The following is a 17,541-nucleotide window of genomic DNA, read 5'->3' on the forward strand; positions in this document are numbered from 1 at the left end:
TTTACGTCAACATTTGCAGACCCGTGTTTCACAGTGGCAAATAATGTATATCTTGTCAATGAACATAATAAAACATCGTTAAAAACACAGTGATGGTCATGCACAGAAACGAACTTTGTATATCTTTTATTGGTGAGACATCTTTTATTGGTAAGTCATCATCTGTGGTGAATGAAAATGATATCACAACAATGATAGATGTTAGATAAAATCTTTCTCTCCACATGGGTCCTAGAGACAGAGGATCTAGTCCAGTCCAGTCGGCAGCGGTATTTGTTCATGTATCACCATCTGACGGTTTATGACTTCATGTACATTTACATTACCACACTGGAGGTAAATCACAAATGAAAGAGTGCTTCAAGTCCATTGCAATCTGCCTTTGGTTGCCTCTCTCCCTTGGGTTTACACAAGTGCAAGGTCAGCAGTTCAGACCCTGTCTGGGTAATAGAACTTTCCAGCATAGCGGCCATGGTTGTGCAGATCGGAGGGGCTTAGGACCTTCCGAATCCCCATCATGTTTCCCTTGGCAATCTGTTCAAAGGTCCAGGGATTCTGATTATTCGTTGCCCTGTCCTCCTGCTCCTTGTGCAAGGCAGCCAAACTTTCCCTGCTCACAACCTACAGGAACAGAATTCACAGGCTAGGTCAGTGGGATATTCAGCATTTAAGTGATGCAAAGATGGTTTCTGAATTAGCTTGGTTACTATATTTGGTACAATCACTTGCCTCAATATTGAGCTAGTATTAACCAAGCTAATTCAGAAACCATCTTTGCATCACTTATATATACGGTATATATATAATACCATTCAAAAGTTTGGTGTCACTTAGAACTGTTTTCATCATTAATGTTGTAAAAGTCTGAATGTAATTAGTGTCTACACGGACCCGGTTGGGTGTGGCACCTAGTGAAGCACGCTACGATAAAGGACGTGTAGACACAAACTACATTCAGGTTCAAACACCTGGCTCCACAGGAAACAAACGAGCCCACCGAGAGCCTTTCGTGCAACTAGTCAATAAGGAGAATGGAGTCTATGACATTGTTGTTGTAGGTAGGAGCGTAACCATTTTCATTGATTTTAGACTAAGTAGAAACCCCCTTAGTGCTAAATGGGTACTCCGGTACATTTAAAATTGACAAAAAGGGGAATTCCTACATTATGTTACTCTAAACACCCTTCTTTTCTTTAGCTTTTTGAAGATCACTAAATGTTTTTTAAGCGCAGACATGGAAAGGGCAGACAACCAAGATAAGATCATGCTTCATTGCCACAAATTGATATCAGACAGTCAACCAACCTTGGCAGGGAACGGTAGCTTCTTGGCCACTTCCTTGAGCACAGGTTCCACCTCCCCAAGCTCGATTCTACCTCCCATCTCCAGCACCAGGCGGCCAGCACGCACTGGCGAGACATAGTGGTCAATGGCACCTTTGCCCCCTCCCATTCGCTGGCCAAGGCCCTTGCGAGTGATTGGTTTATATGGGGCGTTGATACGCCAGTTGGCGAAGGTTGTTCGTGGATCCATACGCCGGTTTATGCTCAACCTCATCATTTCTATATGACCCCAGTGCAGGAAGCCTCCTCCAAGGGCCTAAAAAAGAGCAGCTGTGTCAATTTATGACCCATTTCATACCTATAATACTTTGAAATGCATGTAAATCTGATTATGTTCATATTCGTACTTTGCATCAAAAACACTTAGTTGCACAATCTATGTATAGGACTCACAACAATGCCATATTGACCCTTCCCAGTGAATTTGTCAGCTCCCTTTGTAGGGCCCTGGATGTCCTTCATTCTCTTCATCTCTTTCTTTGCCTTTTTGAGATTGGGCACTTTATTGATGAATTTCAATTTCGGTTTCTCAGGTAACACCACATCTGTAGGAGTGGAGCATCAAATCACATTCATGATTATGATTCATGACACATCATGATGATTTCAGGTTAACCACAGAAAGTAGAAATGTGTAACCATATAGAATACTTAAGTTAGGGTAAGAAAATACATGTAATTGAAATGATAGATTACCAGCATAGTCTGGAGGTACTTCATAAGTCTTCAGTCCCACAGATAGCACTTTCATATGGGTCAACGCTCCACCTGCAAATACGTAACACTTGCGCATGACACTGTTACATTGTTGCACGTTTACAGAATGATTCTGAATTTGTAATCAAGTTGCTTAATTTGGCAGCGAAAAATACTAACATACGTGAGGTACTGGGTAACGTTAACTTAGCGGGCTAACGTTATAACTTACCTGAACATCCTGTTGTCCTGCCAATTGCCAACCCACAGAACGCAGTTCTGAGGCTGGCAAACATGGCTACAACAACTAAACAATGTGTAGAATTAATTTAAAAATGATAAAGTATAAATGCACGTTACAATGTATTTGAACGGTTTACAGTATTCATTTTCATGCTTTCAACAAGGTCGCCATCGCCGTACTTCCGGTTCGTATGTAAAAGGACTCGATCTGAAACACAAGCCTGATTTTTTTTTGTTCCCGACTTGTAAACGTATTTTGGTTGGAGATATTCAAGATTTTTTTTATGCAGAAGTCTGTAATGCATCATTAGCAGTGGTGGAGGAAGTACTGAAACTCAGTACTTAAAGGTGCCATGTGTAAGAATTGAAGTAAAAATATCCAAAAAATGAGCTGCATCAAACGAATGAGAAGAAATAAGGGCGATGATGTCATTAAAAAAATGCCAAGGTATAGTGCTGCAGAGATATCAACCAGAATTAGCATGCTAAATTACTAGCCACAACCTGACAGGTGTCATAATACCAGTTTCGGCCATGGGAGGCGGTATGCGGGCATAACATAAACATAACCGCCAGCTAAACTGCAATACACGTTTCTCGGTTGTTACTCTAGGGTAGACCAACTCACTTTCTGGAGGTATACTGCCCACATCTTTTATGGAATGTGGAGTATGAATTGATTTTTGGCAGATATTACACATGGCATCTTTAAGTAAAAGTACAAATAACCAGAAAAATATTTACTCTAGTAAAAGTACCACAATTACAACCCTACTTAAGTAAAAGTAAAAAGTGCCTGCTTTAAAATGTACTTTAAGTATTAAAGGTAAAATTATTTGCATAACGATGCATTTTCTTAATCTAATAAAAGCAATAGGCCTATGGGCTGTAGGCTAGTTAGTTTTAGGCTAATGTTATTGTGTGTTATTACTATCTGTGGCCCATGTTTACATTCTGACTTATAATTCTGGGGACTGTAATTCTGGTTATCTACTAGGGTGATCTGCAGAGTTAAATATCTTTAAGCAAAACACGAGAGTACAAAGTTTAACAGGGTTTAACCAGCACCTAGCTTAGCTACCCAGCCATACAGCACTCAGCCACCCATCTACCCAGCACCCCTGCCATCCAGCTGCCCAGCCACCCAGCTGTCCAGTTACCCAGCTACCCAGCCACCAGTTGCCCAGCTATCCAGCACCCAGCTACCCAGCCATCCAGCAACCCAGCCACCCAGCACCCCATCTACCAAAACATATAATAAAGCTCCTTAAAACATAACAACCTGTTCCAGCAGATCACAGATGAGATGCGCGTTTAGGAGTTTCAATTGCACAGGAGCAGGAGGGAGGGGGAGGAATTAGCGAGTTAGCTCTCTGTTTTGTTTGAAAGTCAACAGAAGTGACGTTACCCAGCATCGCTTAGAGCACCTTTAAGTATATAGTGAACCTAGACTATAACCATTAAATCAGCAATAAAGTCACAATTACCAGCAATATACGCATACAGATGCTTGTATAAATTAAATAAATAAATAATTTCTATGTAAAAGCAAACATGTGGCACAATTATGGTATCATTTAGGGTCAGTTATGGGGCAGCCGTGGCCTACTGGCACCTAACCCCTCACTGCTCCCCGAGTGCCGCTGTTGTAGCAGGCAGCTCACTGCGCCAGGATTAGTGTGTGCTTCACCTCACTGTGTTCACTGTGCTGAGTGTGTTTCACAAATTCATGGATTGGGATAAATGCAGAGACCAAATTTCCCTCACAGGATCAAAAGAGTATATACTTATACTACAGTTTAGCTGGATTATGGGGATTTAGGATTCTTTTTGGGACCTGGCTATAGTTTGGAAATCCAAAATTGGTTTTGGGTGAGCTTTGGCCTACTTTTGGTTGATTTTGGCATGCCAAATTTGGGCCATTTAGGGCCCATACATCCACCCAGAGCTTTACCAAAACGGCAAGCCAGTTTTGGGCCAAATCTGAGCCATAATAATTGTGCTGTCTGGGTACTGCTCTATGGTGCTTTCTGCCTCTTGCAGAAATCCATGTATAGATTCTACTTAATTAAAGTACAGATACGTGGAAAATGTACTTAAAGGAGAATTCCGGTGTGATATTGACCTAAAGTGTGTTGAAAGATGATACCGAGTGTGAACGTATGTCTCATAGCCCATCTCGGCTTGTCCCCTGCACTCCAAAATCTGGCGCTAGTTAGCCGATGCTACCAACAGCTTTTTGAATGGTGGTGCTTCGGCATTGGGCTAGCCATGCAAATAAATCACTGTTTTACACCATTTACGACGCTCAATGTATCTCCACACTTCATTGGTAGACTTCCGAGGGCCCTGACATTTAAAACGAGACATTGAGAACTTTGAAAAAGCACTGGTCGTTTACTTACAAGACGATTTATACAGACAGTATCTTCACGAAGTTTAGTGTTTGCAGCCATCTTGAATTTAGTCACGATAAGTCGAGCGACGAGTAAGAATGAACAGGTATGATAAGAGATCAGATTCCAAAAATAATTCTGTGGAAATGCATGGATTCCAGTTGCTGCTACTGGAAGAAGGTACTGGTCTACCAATGATGTGTGGAGATACATTGAGCGTCGTAAATGGTGTAAAACTGTGATTTATTTGCATGGCTAGCCCGATGCCGAAGCACCACCATTGAAAAAGCTGTTGGTAGCATCGGCTAACTAGCGCCAGATTTTGGAGTGCAGGGGACAAGCCGAGATGGGCTATGAGACATACGTTCACAGTTGGTATCATGTTTCAATACACTTTAGGTTAATATCACACCGGAATTCTCCTTTAAGTAGGCTACAGTAACAAAGTATTTGTACTTCGTTACATTCCACCACTGATCATTAGGGACGGTGATTTGAATGATTACCACTTACTACTGCACTGCACTGTTTCTGTTCACTATAATAATGATAATGATCCATCTTCTCTTGGGAGTTCAGTCGTCTGAGCAGTCGTTTTAGCCTGTATGAAATTCTGAGAGCAGTGCCAAGACCCACATGTTCATACATGGTCATTGTGGAAGTGTATTGTAGGGCGCAGGATGATTTCATCATAACCTCATAACCTGCCAAATGCATCTCCACATAGCCTATACAAGCACAATACATTTAGCAGTAATAAGAAAGAAATAAAGTTTCTCAATTATCTACACTCTCGCAGAATTGAACTGTAGGCCTATGTCTTATTACTTCTAAACTCATTGTTGTGTTTTAGTACGCTATGTGGAGATGCATGTTTCTTTAGCTCTACTCTGGAGAGTTACTTTTTTGAGAAACAAGAGTGCTCACTCAGTCACTCCTGGCAACATCCAGGATATTTGACAGCTTCTAAAACAATTCCAAAAAGCATCATGAGCATGCCAAGAACTGCCTGGTCTCATTCATGTAGTGTGTTTTTCAAGAGAAATAGCTGATCTAATAATTCCTTGCTCATGAAAGAAATATGCTTTATGTGGACACATCCTCATTGAACATGCATAGTCCTGATTTGGGTGTGTTTATAATGACTGTTAACACTTGAAGGGCTTCCAAGATAGATAGAAAGGTTCTGATGAAATCATCCTGCCCCCTACAACACACTTCCACAATGACCATAGATGGTCAAGATGTTGTAAAATACAACAAATAACAATTTTCCCTGGGTTAGAGTATTAAAAAATGTGTCCTTTTGTATCTGTAAGTTGTTTACATCAAAAGTTATCATATTTAGATTTTTCAGGTTTGGTGCAAAGGGTTAAAAATAATCTTAAAATAGACACTTGAATGATGAAGAAATAACAGGTTGTGAAAGAAAAAATCACCCTATGCGCTTAGGAAAACAAAAAAATAGTTGATTACACATCTTTGGTATCATTTTTTGCTATTTTTGTCCAGAAATAGGGTCAATATATTGTCAAATGTCAAAAATAACCATTCCATAAAATTCCTGGTCAGAATTGTATGGGAAATGTGTTAATTTGTCTCTGTATGTTGTTTACTTCAAATGTTATATACTTTCTATATATTTTCTTTATATAGAAAGTATATATACTTTCTATATATTTTCTATATATTTTTCCTTCTATATATTTTTTTAACCCTTTGCTGCACCCGGTCGGGTGCAGCAAAGGGTTAAAAATGAAGCCTTTGGGACATTTCAGCTTGGTACTGGCAGATTAAGATTAAGGCACTTTAAGGATTTAAAAAAATCAGGTGGCATAAAAAAAAGCCAGGGACCCCTATTTCCATCTAGACTAATAGCATTCTGTGAGACATCATAGTGTCTATAATTGAGAAAGAAACATAAGTTTTAAGGAAACTTGCCAGCCTTTTCCAGTACATCGCAAAAGTTGTGAAATATAACCACATATTCTGTTTTTGTCGTTTGATCTCCCAGGTTATGTCGGCGACTGGCTACATAAAGAAACGCATCTGTAAATGCGTTCATATGTGCATGCTTGAGATGAAACCAGCAGTTTTTCAGCAGACCTGTCTCTTAATTAATGGGGGAGAATTACATTTAGGTTATGACTTCTGGCAAGTTTTGTGCAAAGAAATGGACAGATTGAGACAAATAAAACCATCAACATATTTAAGGCATCTTGTTGTGAAAAAAGATGCCAATTACAAAGCATGATTATCACACTTAGCGTGACGTGTTATTTGACTGAGGGGCTCCATTTAGATATCAGGGTGAATAATATAACCAATGTTATTTGAATGAGGGTCCCTATTCAGATATCAGGGGTGAAAAACATAGTAGCGATTTCACACAGAGGCTTGGGCTTTAAGGCTCCCTGAACACTTTGGCCCCTCGGCCCATTAGGCCCGTACAGTAATTCATCCCTGCTCATAAGTTTGCCTGTTTAGAACTTTTAAACTGTTTTGGAATTTCTGGTGTGTGATATTCCATAATTATGTAGCCTTATGACGGCCTTTTCTTCAGTAATTTTGTGTCAACGATTCCCGGCACCTGCCTGACTGGACCCCCTGAAAGGAGGGTAGGGCGGACACAGTTTTCTGTGAATATCTAGAGAACCGTAGGGCCTAGGATGATCATTTTTTTATATGTTGGCCTCCAGGGGCCATGTCAACCCATCCCATATCCACTCATTTGATTGTACCACTCAGTTAAAAATGAAAAAACAAAAATGAGGCATTGTAATCGCAGGTATCTTTGTCTGACAGGTTCAAAACGGCACGGAATGTGAAGGATCATTAAGACACCCTCTGAATGCATGCCAAGTTTTGTGGATTTTTTTTCATGGGGGACCATACAATAAATGAATATATGTGTACACTTAGTGACTGTACACTATGCATGCATGCACACACACACACGCACTCATGAACACATGCAAACACACACATAAAGATACATTCACACACATGCAGGCACACACACACACATGCATAAACACACACAGACACAAAGGTACGCACACACTCACACACATGCATGCATGCACACACACACACACACACTAACACACACATAAAGACACATGCACACACATACACATACAGTAGACATGCAGGCATACGCACACACACAGGCACGCACGCACAGACTCACACGCATGCACACACACAGGCATGCACACAAGCACACGCACGTACACACACACACATAAACACAAACACATACACGCACACATACACAAATGCACACACGCACACCCACAAACAAACAAGCACACACATGTAAAAACACACACATGGCATGCAGGCAAGCAGGCACACACACACATGAACACACACACACACACCACATTACCCCCCCCCCCCCCACACACACACACACACACTCACAAGTGAACATACACATACACAGACACATAAAACACACACACACATGCAGGCAAGCAGACACACGCACACACACACTTGCACAACAGACAGACTGAGGAAGTCATTTGTCCCCAGGGCCATTGAACTGTTCAATGCTTCACTTAAGAGAAGAGGAGAGAGAGACTTCTCTGCATAGTCTGTCTGCCTCTTCACCCCCTCCATGTTTGGATACTGTCTGTCCACTAGCCACTTTTTACCACTGTCTTTCTGCCTCACTGTTTGCGTGCTATATTAGCACATTAGCACATAGGCTATGCATAACCCCTCCCTCCATGCCACAGCCGAACTGTGGCCACACTGTATACCTTTTCTTAAAATAGTTATATATATAGATATATAGACTTTATTCTCGCACTGTTGATCTGTTGGACTTACTCATTTGTACTATCACCATGACACTCACTCAAACAGAGCACCTTACCTTACCTTACTATGCACAGAGAATCGCAGGCTCAGTCCCTGCCTCAGTCATTGCAAGCACCTCTTGATTGATTAATCATCACTATGTGGATACTGTTTTTAGAATTGATTTAGATTAAGTGTTAGTTAGTATAATTTGTATTTTAGTATATTTAGTATATTCTTTTAGCCTGACGAGCCAGACCCACATTAAAATGTAGGGTCTGGAAACTCACCGTTCGCAGTGCTCAGTCCAAGGGGCGGGATAATCAGTTGTCTTTCAAATTCCCTCTGCATGCAATAGGACAGCGGCAGCGCTATGAGTCCCATGCGTTTCCCACCAGCAGAGCTAGTTGGCTAGTTCAAACGTTTGCCAACTTAATAAAAGCTTAACTCGTGTCACACTGTTCGCCAGCAGCAACATCCATCTTATTTGTTTTCAAGTAGCAGGGAATTCAAGCCAAACCGTTGCAACTCTGCCATCAATCATTATGTTAAGCCCACCTAACGACTCTATACACAATTTCATTGGCCTGATTTAGTTTCGATTTCTGGAGCTCACAAGCCAACGGAGAGTTGCTAGACTAGCCCTGGCAGCAAATGTAATTTGCTTCCGCTAGGGGCGCGTCTAGATTTCTAGGCTAATATTCTTTATCTTCTACTGTCCTTATTGCTTAGTTGTGTTTTTATATTGTATACTTTTAATTACTTTTTCTGCTGTTAGTGAATGTGTGTATGTTGTCTGTATGCTACTGAGACCTTGAATTTCCCCTGGGGATCAATAAAGTATCTATCTATCTATCTATCTGTCTATCTATCTACACACCTACACACACACACACACACACACAAACACTCACAAGTCAAAACTCACACACAGAGAAGCACACATATACCCAAAAGCAAACACACACATGCACATACTCATTCAGATACACAAAAGTTGCAAGAGTAGGGGATGGAGTAGGAGACATTGATAAGCGTGATTTATTTTTGCAGAGAGAATGTGCAGGACTGAGTGGCGGTCATATTTTGTACCGCTTTGTGGTACATCTAGTTAGTTTTATGTTTAGTTAGGCTAAATGTTTGGGATACAAAAGCTGATTTACAAAGTGATTCCATGCTCCCTCTAAAGAATTATTTTGAGTATTTTTAAAATACAAAAATACAGTATTTTATTTTGATATGTAATATGGCTACAGTATTTTGTAGTCTATTTTGATACATTTCAAATGAGGGCATTTGGTATTTTATTTTAAGACACATTCTGATGTATTTTTGCCCATCCCTGACTATACCGCCCCCCCCCCCCCCCCCCGATCTACCTCATTTAACAAATAATTTAATCCAGAGACCCTTAATCTTTCCCTTGCTCTTCATAACTAGCTGTGTTCTATGCCACTTAAATTTAGTGGAACACACCCAGTTTCGAGCACACCTGATTAAAGTCGTGTAATTATCATAGTCTTGATTAGCCACATCAGGTGTTCTCACACAATAGAGTGCCACTGACAAGTCCAGTCAGGTATGCATAGCAGGAAAGGACAAAAAAAAACACACATACCAGAGGAGGGCTTAGGCCTGTGGTTTTGGCACATTATAGCACTGTGACAAATTTGATTATAGAACATCTTACATTTTCCTTCTACAACTGCACTTAAATTGCAAGTTAAATTGTTTGCCCAGTTCTTGGAGACCTATTAACTCTATTGATTTCTCATAGTTCAGGTGTTCCAGCAAAGCAGAATGGAGTTTGGATCTAACATCGACCACAACAACCAGAGTCTGTCTGGATTCCCTTATTGCTTCACAAAGGATGGCCTTCTGTGCCATAAGGTCACAGGAGAATTGTATGTTTTCCGCTTTAACTGCCACGACGTCCAGAGCACCCAAAGAGAGCAGGCAACTCTTTGCAGCTTCATCACCACATATGTCTACAACATCCTCGAGCACCACCTGCAGCTGCAAAGGGCCTTTCTGCCCCACAACGAGGGCTTTGTGTACATGAGTCCTGGAGCGCTGCAGAACAAGAGGGCCCTGTTGGTGCTGGTTCAGGACACAGGCACCATACGCTGCGGAGTGTGGAGCTGGAGGATGGTGGTCCGTGAGGGCCTTAGGAGAGGCGGTCAGATTCTCTACGTGCTCTGGGCCATAAGCGAGAGCTGGGGTGTGCTGCTCATGAATCCAAACGAGGGAGGGCTGTCATCTGAGGAGCATGTCTGCCGTGTCTGGGACTGCCTGATCTCCCAGGTTAATCACACTTTCTTTTTTAACACCTTGTTTTCCACATTCCACACAACATGAGCGCCGCTGTAGCAAGGCAGCTCACTGCTCTGGGTTAGTGTGTGCTTCACCTCACTGTGTGTTCACTGTGTGCTCTGTGTGTTCACTAATTCACGGATGGGATAAATGCAGAGACCAAATTTCTTGTATACGCAAGTATACTTGGCCTAGAAACCTTATTTATATTACAACACAAAGGGCCCTAATTGAAATGACAGGCAACCAACAAAGTCTAATAGTAATTATATTTAATGAGACAAAATCGATTTGCTAAGTTAAAGGCACACTATGCAGGTTTTTTAGCTTAATATGCAAGTTTTTTTAGCTTAATTTACCTTCATTTAACAGCTTCAGAGTCCTTGGAATGGTTATATGACTTTTTTCGGGTTGAATGGTGGCCGTCTCGCTTCCCCCTATAGCGCCTGTAAGCGGAAAAAACACCCTTGCAACTGTGGGCCGGCGGGCCGACGGCCTCAGTGTCAGGAAGTATAACGAGTGTAGCGAATTGCAGGCATCGGCTAGAAAAAGGTAGTGATGGAGTTTCTCAGACATTCGTCATGACAGAGCCAGCGAAAAAGAAGCAAAAACTGAGAAAACAGTAAGGAAATTGCCAATACTGCATAGTTTACCTTTAATGCCATGAGCCAGATCCCAAAGCTGGTGGGTCAGTTGAATGCTCCCACATGGTCATGCTCAAGACACTTTGCACTCAGTCTGTCAATTTAATTATGACCCAAAGTGTTTGTTGCACATTTGATATTTGCAGTTGTAACTCACACACACACACACACACAGCATTGTATATAACTGTGGCAATGTATTGCTTTGACTTTTAACAAATCTTCCAGAGTGCTGCTGAACATATAGTGATGGTTGCTCATGGTTACGGTGGACTGGCGTTTGTGGACCTGCTGTGTCGGCGAGCAGAGGCAGTAGAGAGCCGTGTGTCAGCAGTTGCCTTCATAGACTCCTCCCACAACGTGTGGCACCAGCCCCTGAGGGCGGATGGGCGCGGGTGGCTGCGTGCCCACTCTAGGAGGTGGGTGCTTAGCAGTAAACCCCTGAACGGACCCGTGGGCACCCTAAGAGCTGGCATGCAGCTCTCTGCCGGCACTCTATGCCACGACAGCGCACCTGCTACCTGCATGGAGTCAGTGTTTCGGTTCTTTACCAAGGCGATAAGACCCAGAGCACCACCCACTCCCTTCAGCATCGTCACCAGGAGCAGGAGTATGTGCCTGGCCCAGGAAAGGGACATCAGAGCTGGCAACCACCCCAGTAAATAAGACACTAATATTTAAAAAGAAATATGTTTGGGCTATTATCAAATATGCAGTACATCAACAGATGAAATCCTGTCTTAAGGAGTATAAAATTATTTTCTTTCACTTTTGCATTATTATGCATCTGGAAGTAAATTGGTGATATTTGTTGTGTGTGGGGATGCCACATCAACAATCATGAATAAAAGAATAGTAATGCAAACCTTTATTATTTCATTAGTATATCAACACAACCAAAAATGCAAGTAAAAAAACTCAATCCTTGATTAGAGCCATAAATATTTGGCCACTTATTCTGACACAAGAAGAAACTCAAACATCATGTCATATTTTGTTGTTTCCATGGGAAACAAAACTCTCACCACCAGCATCAAATTGACCCGTTTGTCCATTCTGTTACCCTACCCTAGATGCCATGGTAGAGTAGATTGTACTTGGGGATATTTCTGGGGTCTATCGGGCTCTGAACAATTAGCTTTCCTCTCATGGCTCCACGATAGATCACCTCGATGAGATCCATAAAGTCTTGCTTGGTTTTGAAGCTCCCCACAAACTTCGTGTGATCTGGAGACCTTTGGAAAGAGTACGAAAGAGATCAGGGTAACGCTACAACCTGACCCAACACATCGTCAGGATTTGGATCAACACGTGTCGAAAACCATTGTCTATAAACACGTCCATCAAATTTGCACGCTTTGTCTCCATGCCTCACCCGTAGTCAACTTTCATATGTTGTCCGTTGAAGAAGAACACCGTTGAGGGGATGAAACTGATGTCAAAATAGCGAGAATAGATAGGTGCCTTGTCCACATCCACAATATAGATAGCAGCCATGTTGCTTAAATCATGGGATGTTTTTGACAGCTAGTGACAGAAAATGGAACGCGTTATCAGCATAGGCTACCGAAATAATCAGATTCGACTGAGCTGGTAAGGCTTTTACGTAGTCTAAGACAAACACATATTGTGGGTAAGATTAGCATTCATGCATTACAGTAGTTTGCAAACGTTAGGCTACGTTTACTTACAATTTCATCTAGTTGCATGCATATCACATCATCATCTCTTCCAAAACGTAGAACCAGAACCTTTTCAGCAACAGTTTTAATGACTGTATCGATGTCTTTCTTGCAAGACAACTTAGGAAGAAATAAACTCATAACTGCAAAATGATACACTGTCTGTCATAACAACATCCGATGCGCGTTTTCTTCTGTGCAACAATATCAAGTTTCCGTGTACAAATTGGGATCTTTTTAAAGTAGGCTTACAGATATTTTCTGTATGTGGCATTACGTGTTGTAGAAATATATTTATATTACAGGTATCACAAGTTACATCCTGTATCTAAACAAATCGGATTTGATCACATATATATGAAGTGCATGTAAGAGAATATGATGTGTACGTAAGCAAGTTGTTTCCCCACGGTTAGAGAAACCAGATGCACTGATGACCAACGTGACCTTCCATGGAAGCATGAGCACAACGGGACACAGTGCATCATATTAGCGGTGAATCTTTTGAGTTTTCTTTATGTACTATTACACAACTGCTCTTACACACGAGGTCACCACACCAAACTAAAGTTGGATGTACAAGTTTCTAAATCAAAGATAACTAGCTTCTTTGCTAGCAGTAGAAGTCGGAACCAATTTGCTGCCTACCTTTACTTCACAGGCTGTTAATCACGTACATGTTCAGTCATGAGCATGAGATTCGCGAAGTTATCTCTGCTGAATGAATTGCGACAGTGTTGTCATTCTTTGCCTCCAAGATTAGTTTTAAAGAAAAGGTATCTGTCGCCATCTGCAAACTTCGCGTCTTCACTCAACCACCTCCAAAACCCTACACGGTCTCTCAGCACAAGTTGGCCGAAGTGGAAAGATGTGCATCAGCCCAAAGACGAAGAAAAAGAGAAGTTGGACTTGGACATCTGGAAATCCGTAATGAGGTCTCAGGTGGCAGAAGAAGAGACGTCAAGGACCAGTGACGATGACACCGTCCAAGGAGAGGCCAGGGAGATGAGCCAGGATCCCCCACTGGAAGCTACCCGTGAAATGGTGGAGATGTGGCGTCAGGCAGGAAAGAAAGTGCCAGAGGACATTACGAACGAACAGCTAGAGATTGTAGCTGAGCTCACCTCCAAGTCTGCAAAGAAAAAGTACTTAAAATTCCTGTCCATCAAAGAAGGTTACAAGAAGGCCAACAAGGAGAAACAAGAAAAGAAGAAGATGGAGTGGTTGGCCAAAAAGGAGGAGATGAGCAAAGAAGAGGGTGATGATGAAGAAGGCAGCAGCAAGCTAAAGAACACTTTTATTCTCCACTACTGGCAGCGGTCTCTTGACCGACTAATTGGCTGGCAGGGTGCGCAGGCTATGCGGTTTGGCCAGCCGCTGGTGTTTGACATGAGCTATGAACCGCAGATGACACGGCGTGAGATAGAAAACACAATCAACCAACTATTGGAGACTGAAGGCTGTAACCGACGTTCTGTAGAACCATTTCACTTGCACTTCTGCAACCTCAATCCCGAAGGTGCCTACCACAAGGAACTACTCAAACGCTACAGTACTGAAGCATGGGAGAACCTCCTAATTACCACCTCCCCCCAGCAACACATTGACATGTTCCCTCGTGAACAGCTGGTGTACTTGACAGCTGATTCGCCCAACGTGCTCCGCACCTTTGATCACAACAAGGTGTACATCATCGGGGCCTTGGTGGACCGCTCTAACCTGCCCGGAGTCTCTTTGGCCAATGCCAAGCGTCTGAAGCTGACCACTGCGCGTTTGCCACTGGATGAGTATTTGCACTGGGAATGTGGTACCAAGAACCTGAGCTTAGATCGGATATTCCGCATTCTGATGGCCGTCAAGGAGACCGGAAGCTGGATGGAGGCCTTGAAGTTTGTGCCCCAGAGGAAGCATGCCGGCTTCTACTCTGCCAAGAAGGGCAGTACTGACTTCAAGGGTGCAGAGGGGAGAGACACAATACAGGCAAACAGAGAGTTAAAAAACTTGTTCATCAGCAAACAACGCTCTAAAGGTAGAGCGGAAGGTAAAGCTCCTCTTCAGAGCCCAATAATAAATGTACTGAAAAGTAAGGGGGCTGCACGCTCTGACACTCAGAAGGCCAGAAAGAACTGGTGGGAAGAGTAACCATTGAATGGTATTGCTATCAGGAACTTGTGTACAAGTGTCATCCATATACTTACACAAAAACAAAGCAATGCACTGGAACTAAGATCTCAACCCATGGACCTTCATAAGTCATCATCGATGTTAAATCACTTTGTTAGGATATCAGTCATCTGGATATTATTGTGTGGGGAAATCTTGATTGATTTCTGAAAACCTCATGGAAAGGGTGGGACATTGTCTATGCTATTAGTGCTGCACTAACTAAAATGTTTATGGCAACATTCAAGAAATGTGTTAGACCAGTGAAAGCCCATTAAAAGGATATTGCTGATGTCTTCTGTCTGTATTGCATCATTGTAATAGCAGTACTTTGCACAGACCCTCTTATGCAGTGTTGCATGTTGTAGAGAACATAGATAGATAGATAGATAGATAGATAGATAGATAGATAGATAGACTTTATTGATCCCCAGGGGAAATTCAAGGTCTCAGCAGCATACATACAAGACAAACACATTCTTTAACAGCAGAAGAGTAATTAAAGTATATAATATAAAAACACAACTAAGTAGTAAGGACAGTAGAAGATAAATAATATGCTAAATATACTAAAATACAAATTATACTAACACTTAATACAATATATAAAAATATACTAAAATACAAATAACAAAATTACAAATTATACTAACACTTAATCTAAATCAATTCTAAAAACAGTATCCACATAGTGGGGATTAATAAATCAGAGGCGCTTGCAATGACTGAGGCAGGGACTGAGCCTGTGATTCTCTGTGCATAGTAAGGTATGGTATGGTAAGGTGCTCTAAGGTGCTCTGTGTGAATGAGTGTCATGGTGGTAGTGCAATGGTGATAGTGGTCATGGTGATAGTGCAAATGAGTAAGTCAACAGTGCAACAATGCAGAAATAAAGTAAAGTAAAGGAAAGTCTATATATCTATATATTTAACTATTTAAGAAAATGTATAAGTGTGTCCACAGTTCGGCTGTGGCATGGAGGGGGGGGGGGGGTTATGCATATGTGCTAATGTGCTAATATAGCACGCAGTGAGGCATAAAGACAGTGGTACAAGTGGCTAGTGGACAGACAGTACCAAACATGGAGGGGATGAAGAGGCAGACAGACTATGCAGAGAAGTCTATCTCTCCTCTTCCCTTAAGTGAGGCATTGAACAGTTCAATGGCCCTGGGGACAAATGACTTTCTCAGTCTGTCAGTTGTGCAAGGCAGTGAGCGAAGTCTCCAGCTGATCAGGCTCTTCTGTTTAACAATAGTGCTGTGGAGTGGGTGACCCTCATTGTCCAAGATGTTAATCAGTTTGTTCAGGGTCCTTTTGTCAGATAGTGAAGTGATACACTCCAGTTCAGCTCCCACTACAGAGCCAGCTTTCCTTACCAGCCTGTCAATTCACCCCACATCCTTCTTCCTTGTGCTTCCACCCCAGCATACTACTGCATAGAAGAGGACGCTGGCAACAACAGACTGGTAGAACATCCTGAGGAGCTTACTGCACACATTGAAGGACCGCAGCCTCAGGAAGTACAGCCTGCTCTGCCCTTTCTTGTAGAGTGCATCAGTGTTGGCTGACCAGTCCAGTTTATTGTCCAGGTGGAGACCCAGATACTTGTAGGTGCTAACCACCTCCACATTGACCCCATCAATGTGAACTGGTAGCAGAGTGGGCTTAGACCTGCGGAAATCCACCACCATCTCCTTGGTCTTTGAAGTGTTAAGTTGAAGATGATTGAGTTTGCACCATTGCACAAAGTCCTCCACCAGGCTCCTGTACTCCTCCTCCTGCCCGTTCCTGATACACCCCACAATTGCAGTATCATCAGAAAACTTCTGCATGTGGCATGACTCGGTGTTGTAGCAGAAGTCAGATGTGTACAGGGTAAACAGGACTGGAGAGAGCACAGTTCCCTGTGGCGCTCCGGTGCTGCAGATCACAGTGTCAGAGAGACAGTTCTTCAGTCTGACGAACTGTGGTCGCTCGGTCAGGTAATCTGTAATCCAGGTTACCATGAATTACTAATTATGAATTAAAATGTAACCCCGGAGTAAAAACAACCTAGGGTCTTTTTATGGTAGTTAACAACTTCAAACTTTTGATTGAGAGCAAAATGACGTTAATTGATGCCGTTTTTGGTTTGATCTTGCAACTCTGCGCAGATCTGGCAGAATCTTTCAATACAACCATGCCAGATCTGCGCAGCGCTGATTCGATCAAACGCGCCCGCTGATTTGACGATACCGGACCAGGAAG

At 42.3% G+C, this 17,541-nt stretch overlaps 4 protein-coding genes across 5 annotated transcripts; 2 read left to right on the forward strand and 2 right to left on the reverse strand.

Moving 5' to 3' along the window:
* Nucleotides 1-111: 111 nt before the first annotated feature.
* mrpl16 (mitochondrial ribosomal protein L16) lies at nucleotides 112-2,485 on the reverse strand. Its single transcript, XM_042081032.1, has 5 exons — nucleotides 2,272-2,485; nucleotides 2,040-2,111; nucleotides 1,737-1,888; nucleotides 1,306-1,599; nucleotides 112-621 (listed from the first exon to the last, which is right to left on the reverse strand). The coding sequence occupies exons 1-5, from the start codon at nucleotides 2,333-2,335 to the stop codon at nucleotides 430-432; spliced, it is 774 nt and encodes a 257-aa protein (XP_041936966.1). The 5' UTR covers nucleotides 2,336-2,485; the 3' UTR covers nucleotides 112-429.
* A 7,544-nt stretch (nucleotides 2,486-10,029) lies between these two features.
* si:ch73-41e3.7 (uncharacterized protein LOC572312 homolog) lies at nucleotides 10,030-12,313 on the forward strand. Of its 2 annotated transcripts, none has more exons than XM_042081211.1 (3): nucleotides 10,030-10,070; nucleotides 10,269-10,795; nucleotides 11,677-12,313. In XM_042081211.1, the coding sequence occupies exons 2-3, from the start codon at nucleotides 10,292-10,294 to the stop codon at nucleotides 12,112-12,114; spliced, it is 942 nt and encodes a 313-aa protein (XP_041937145.1). In that variant the 5' UTR covers nucleotides 10,030-10,070; nucleotides 10,269-10,291; the 3' UTR covers nucleotides 12,115-12,313. The 2 variants fall into 2 exon arrangements, with proteins under 2 accessions (XP_041937145.1, XP_041937146.1); XM_042081212.1 differs by having other exon boundaries at nucleotides 10,274-10,795.
* txnl4b (thioredoxin-like 4B) lies at nucleotides 12,302-13,339 on the reverse strand. Its single transcript, XM_042081213.1, has 3 exons — nucleotides 13,140-13,339; nucleotides 12,824-12,975; nucleotides 12,302-12,683 (listed from the first exon to the last, which is right to left on the reverse strand). Exons 1-3 carry the CDS (start codon nucleotides 13,269-13,271, stop codon nucleotides 12,518-12,520), a joined length of 450 nt encoding a protein of 149 aa, XP_041937147.1. The 5' UTR covers nucleotides 13,272-13,339; the 3' UTR covers nucleotides 12,302-12,517.
* Nucleotides 13,340-13,499: 160 nt separating this feature from the next.
* trmt10c (tRNA methyltransferase 10C, mitochondrial RNase P subunit) lies at nucleotides 13,500-15,585 on the forward strand. The gene has a single exon (XM_042081209.1). The coding sequence runs from the start codon at nucleotides 13,818-13,820 to the stop codon at nucleotides 15,270-15,272; it is 1,455 nt and encodes a 484-aa protein (XP_041937143.1). The 5' UTR covers nucleotides 13,500-13,817; the 3' UTR covers nucleotides 15,273-15,585.
* The last annotated feature ends 1,956 nt before the right edge of the window (nucleotides 15,586-17,541 follow it).

The sequence above is a fragment of the Alosa sapidissima genome, chromosome 23 (genome assembly GCF_018492685.1).
Source record: "Alosa sapidissima isolate fAloSap1 chromosome 23, fAloSap1.pri, whole genome shotgun sequence".
Lineage (NCBI taxonomy): Eukaryota > Metazoa > Chordata > Actinopteri > Clupeiformes > Clupeidae > Alosa > Alosa sapidissima.

Excerpts from the sequence above, each read along its gene's own strand:
- mrpl16 (XM_042081032.1), bottom strand. The coding sequence starts at position 2,335 with ATGTTTGCCAGCCTCAGAACTGCGTTCTGTGGGTTGGCAATTGGCAGG. Across the intron at positions 1,600-1,736 it reads AGGGTCAATATGGCATTGTT|GCCCTTGGAGGAGGCTTCCT; the intron begins GTGAGTCCTATA and ends GCTCTTTTTTAG. Across the intron at positions 622-1,305 it reads AGCTACCGTTCCCTGCCAAG|GTTGTGAGCAGGGAAAGTTT; the intron begins GTTGGTTGACTG and ends CTGTTCCTGTAG.
- si:ch73-41e3.7 (XM_042081211.1), top strand. The coding sequence starts at position 10,292 with ATGGAGTTTGGATCTAACATCGACCACAACAACCAGAGTCTGTCTGGA. Across the intron at positions 10,796-11,676 it reads GGGACTGCCTGATCTCCCAG|AGTGCTGCTGAACATATAGT; the intron begins GTTAATCACACT and ends CAAATCTTCCAG.
- txnl4b (XM_042081213.1), bottom strand. The coding sequence starts at position 13,271 with ATGAGTTTATTTCTTCCTAAGTTGTCTTGCAAGAAAGACATCGATACA. Across the intron at positions 12,976-13,139 it reads GCATGCAACTAGATGAAATT|CTGTCAAAAACATCCCATGA; the intron begins GTAAGTAAACGT and ends TTCTGTCACTAG. Across the intron at positions 12,684-12,823 it reads CATATGAAAGTTGACTACGG|GTCTCCAGATCACACGAAGT; the intron begins GTGAGGCATGGA and ends CTCTTTCCAAAG.
- trmt10c (XM_042081209.1), top strand. The coding sequence starts at position 13,818 with ATGAGCATGAGATTCGCGAAGTTATCTCTGCTGAATGAATTGCGACAG.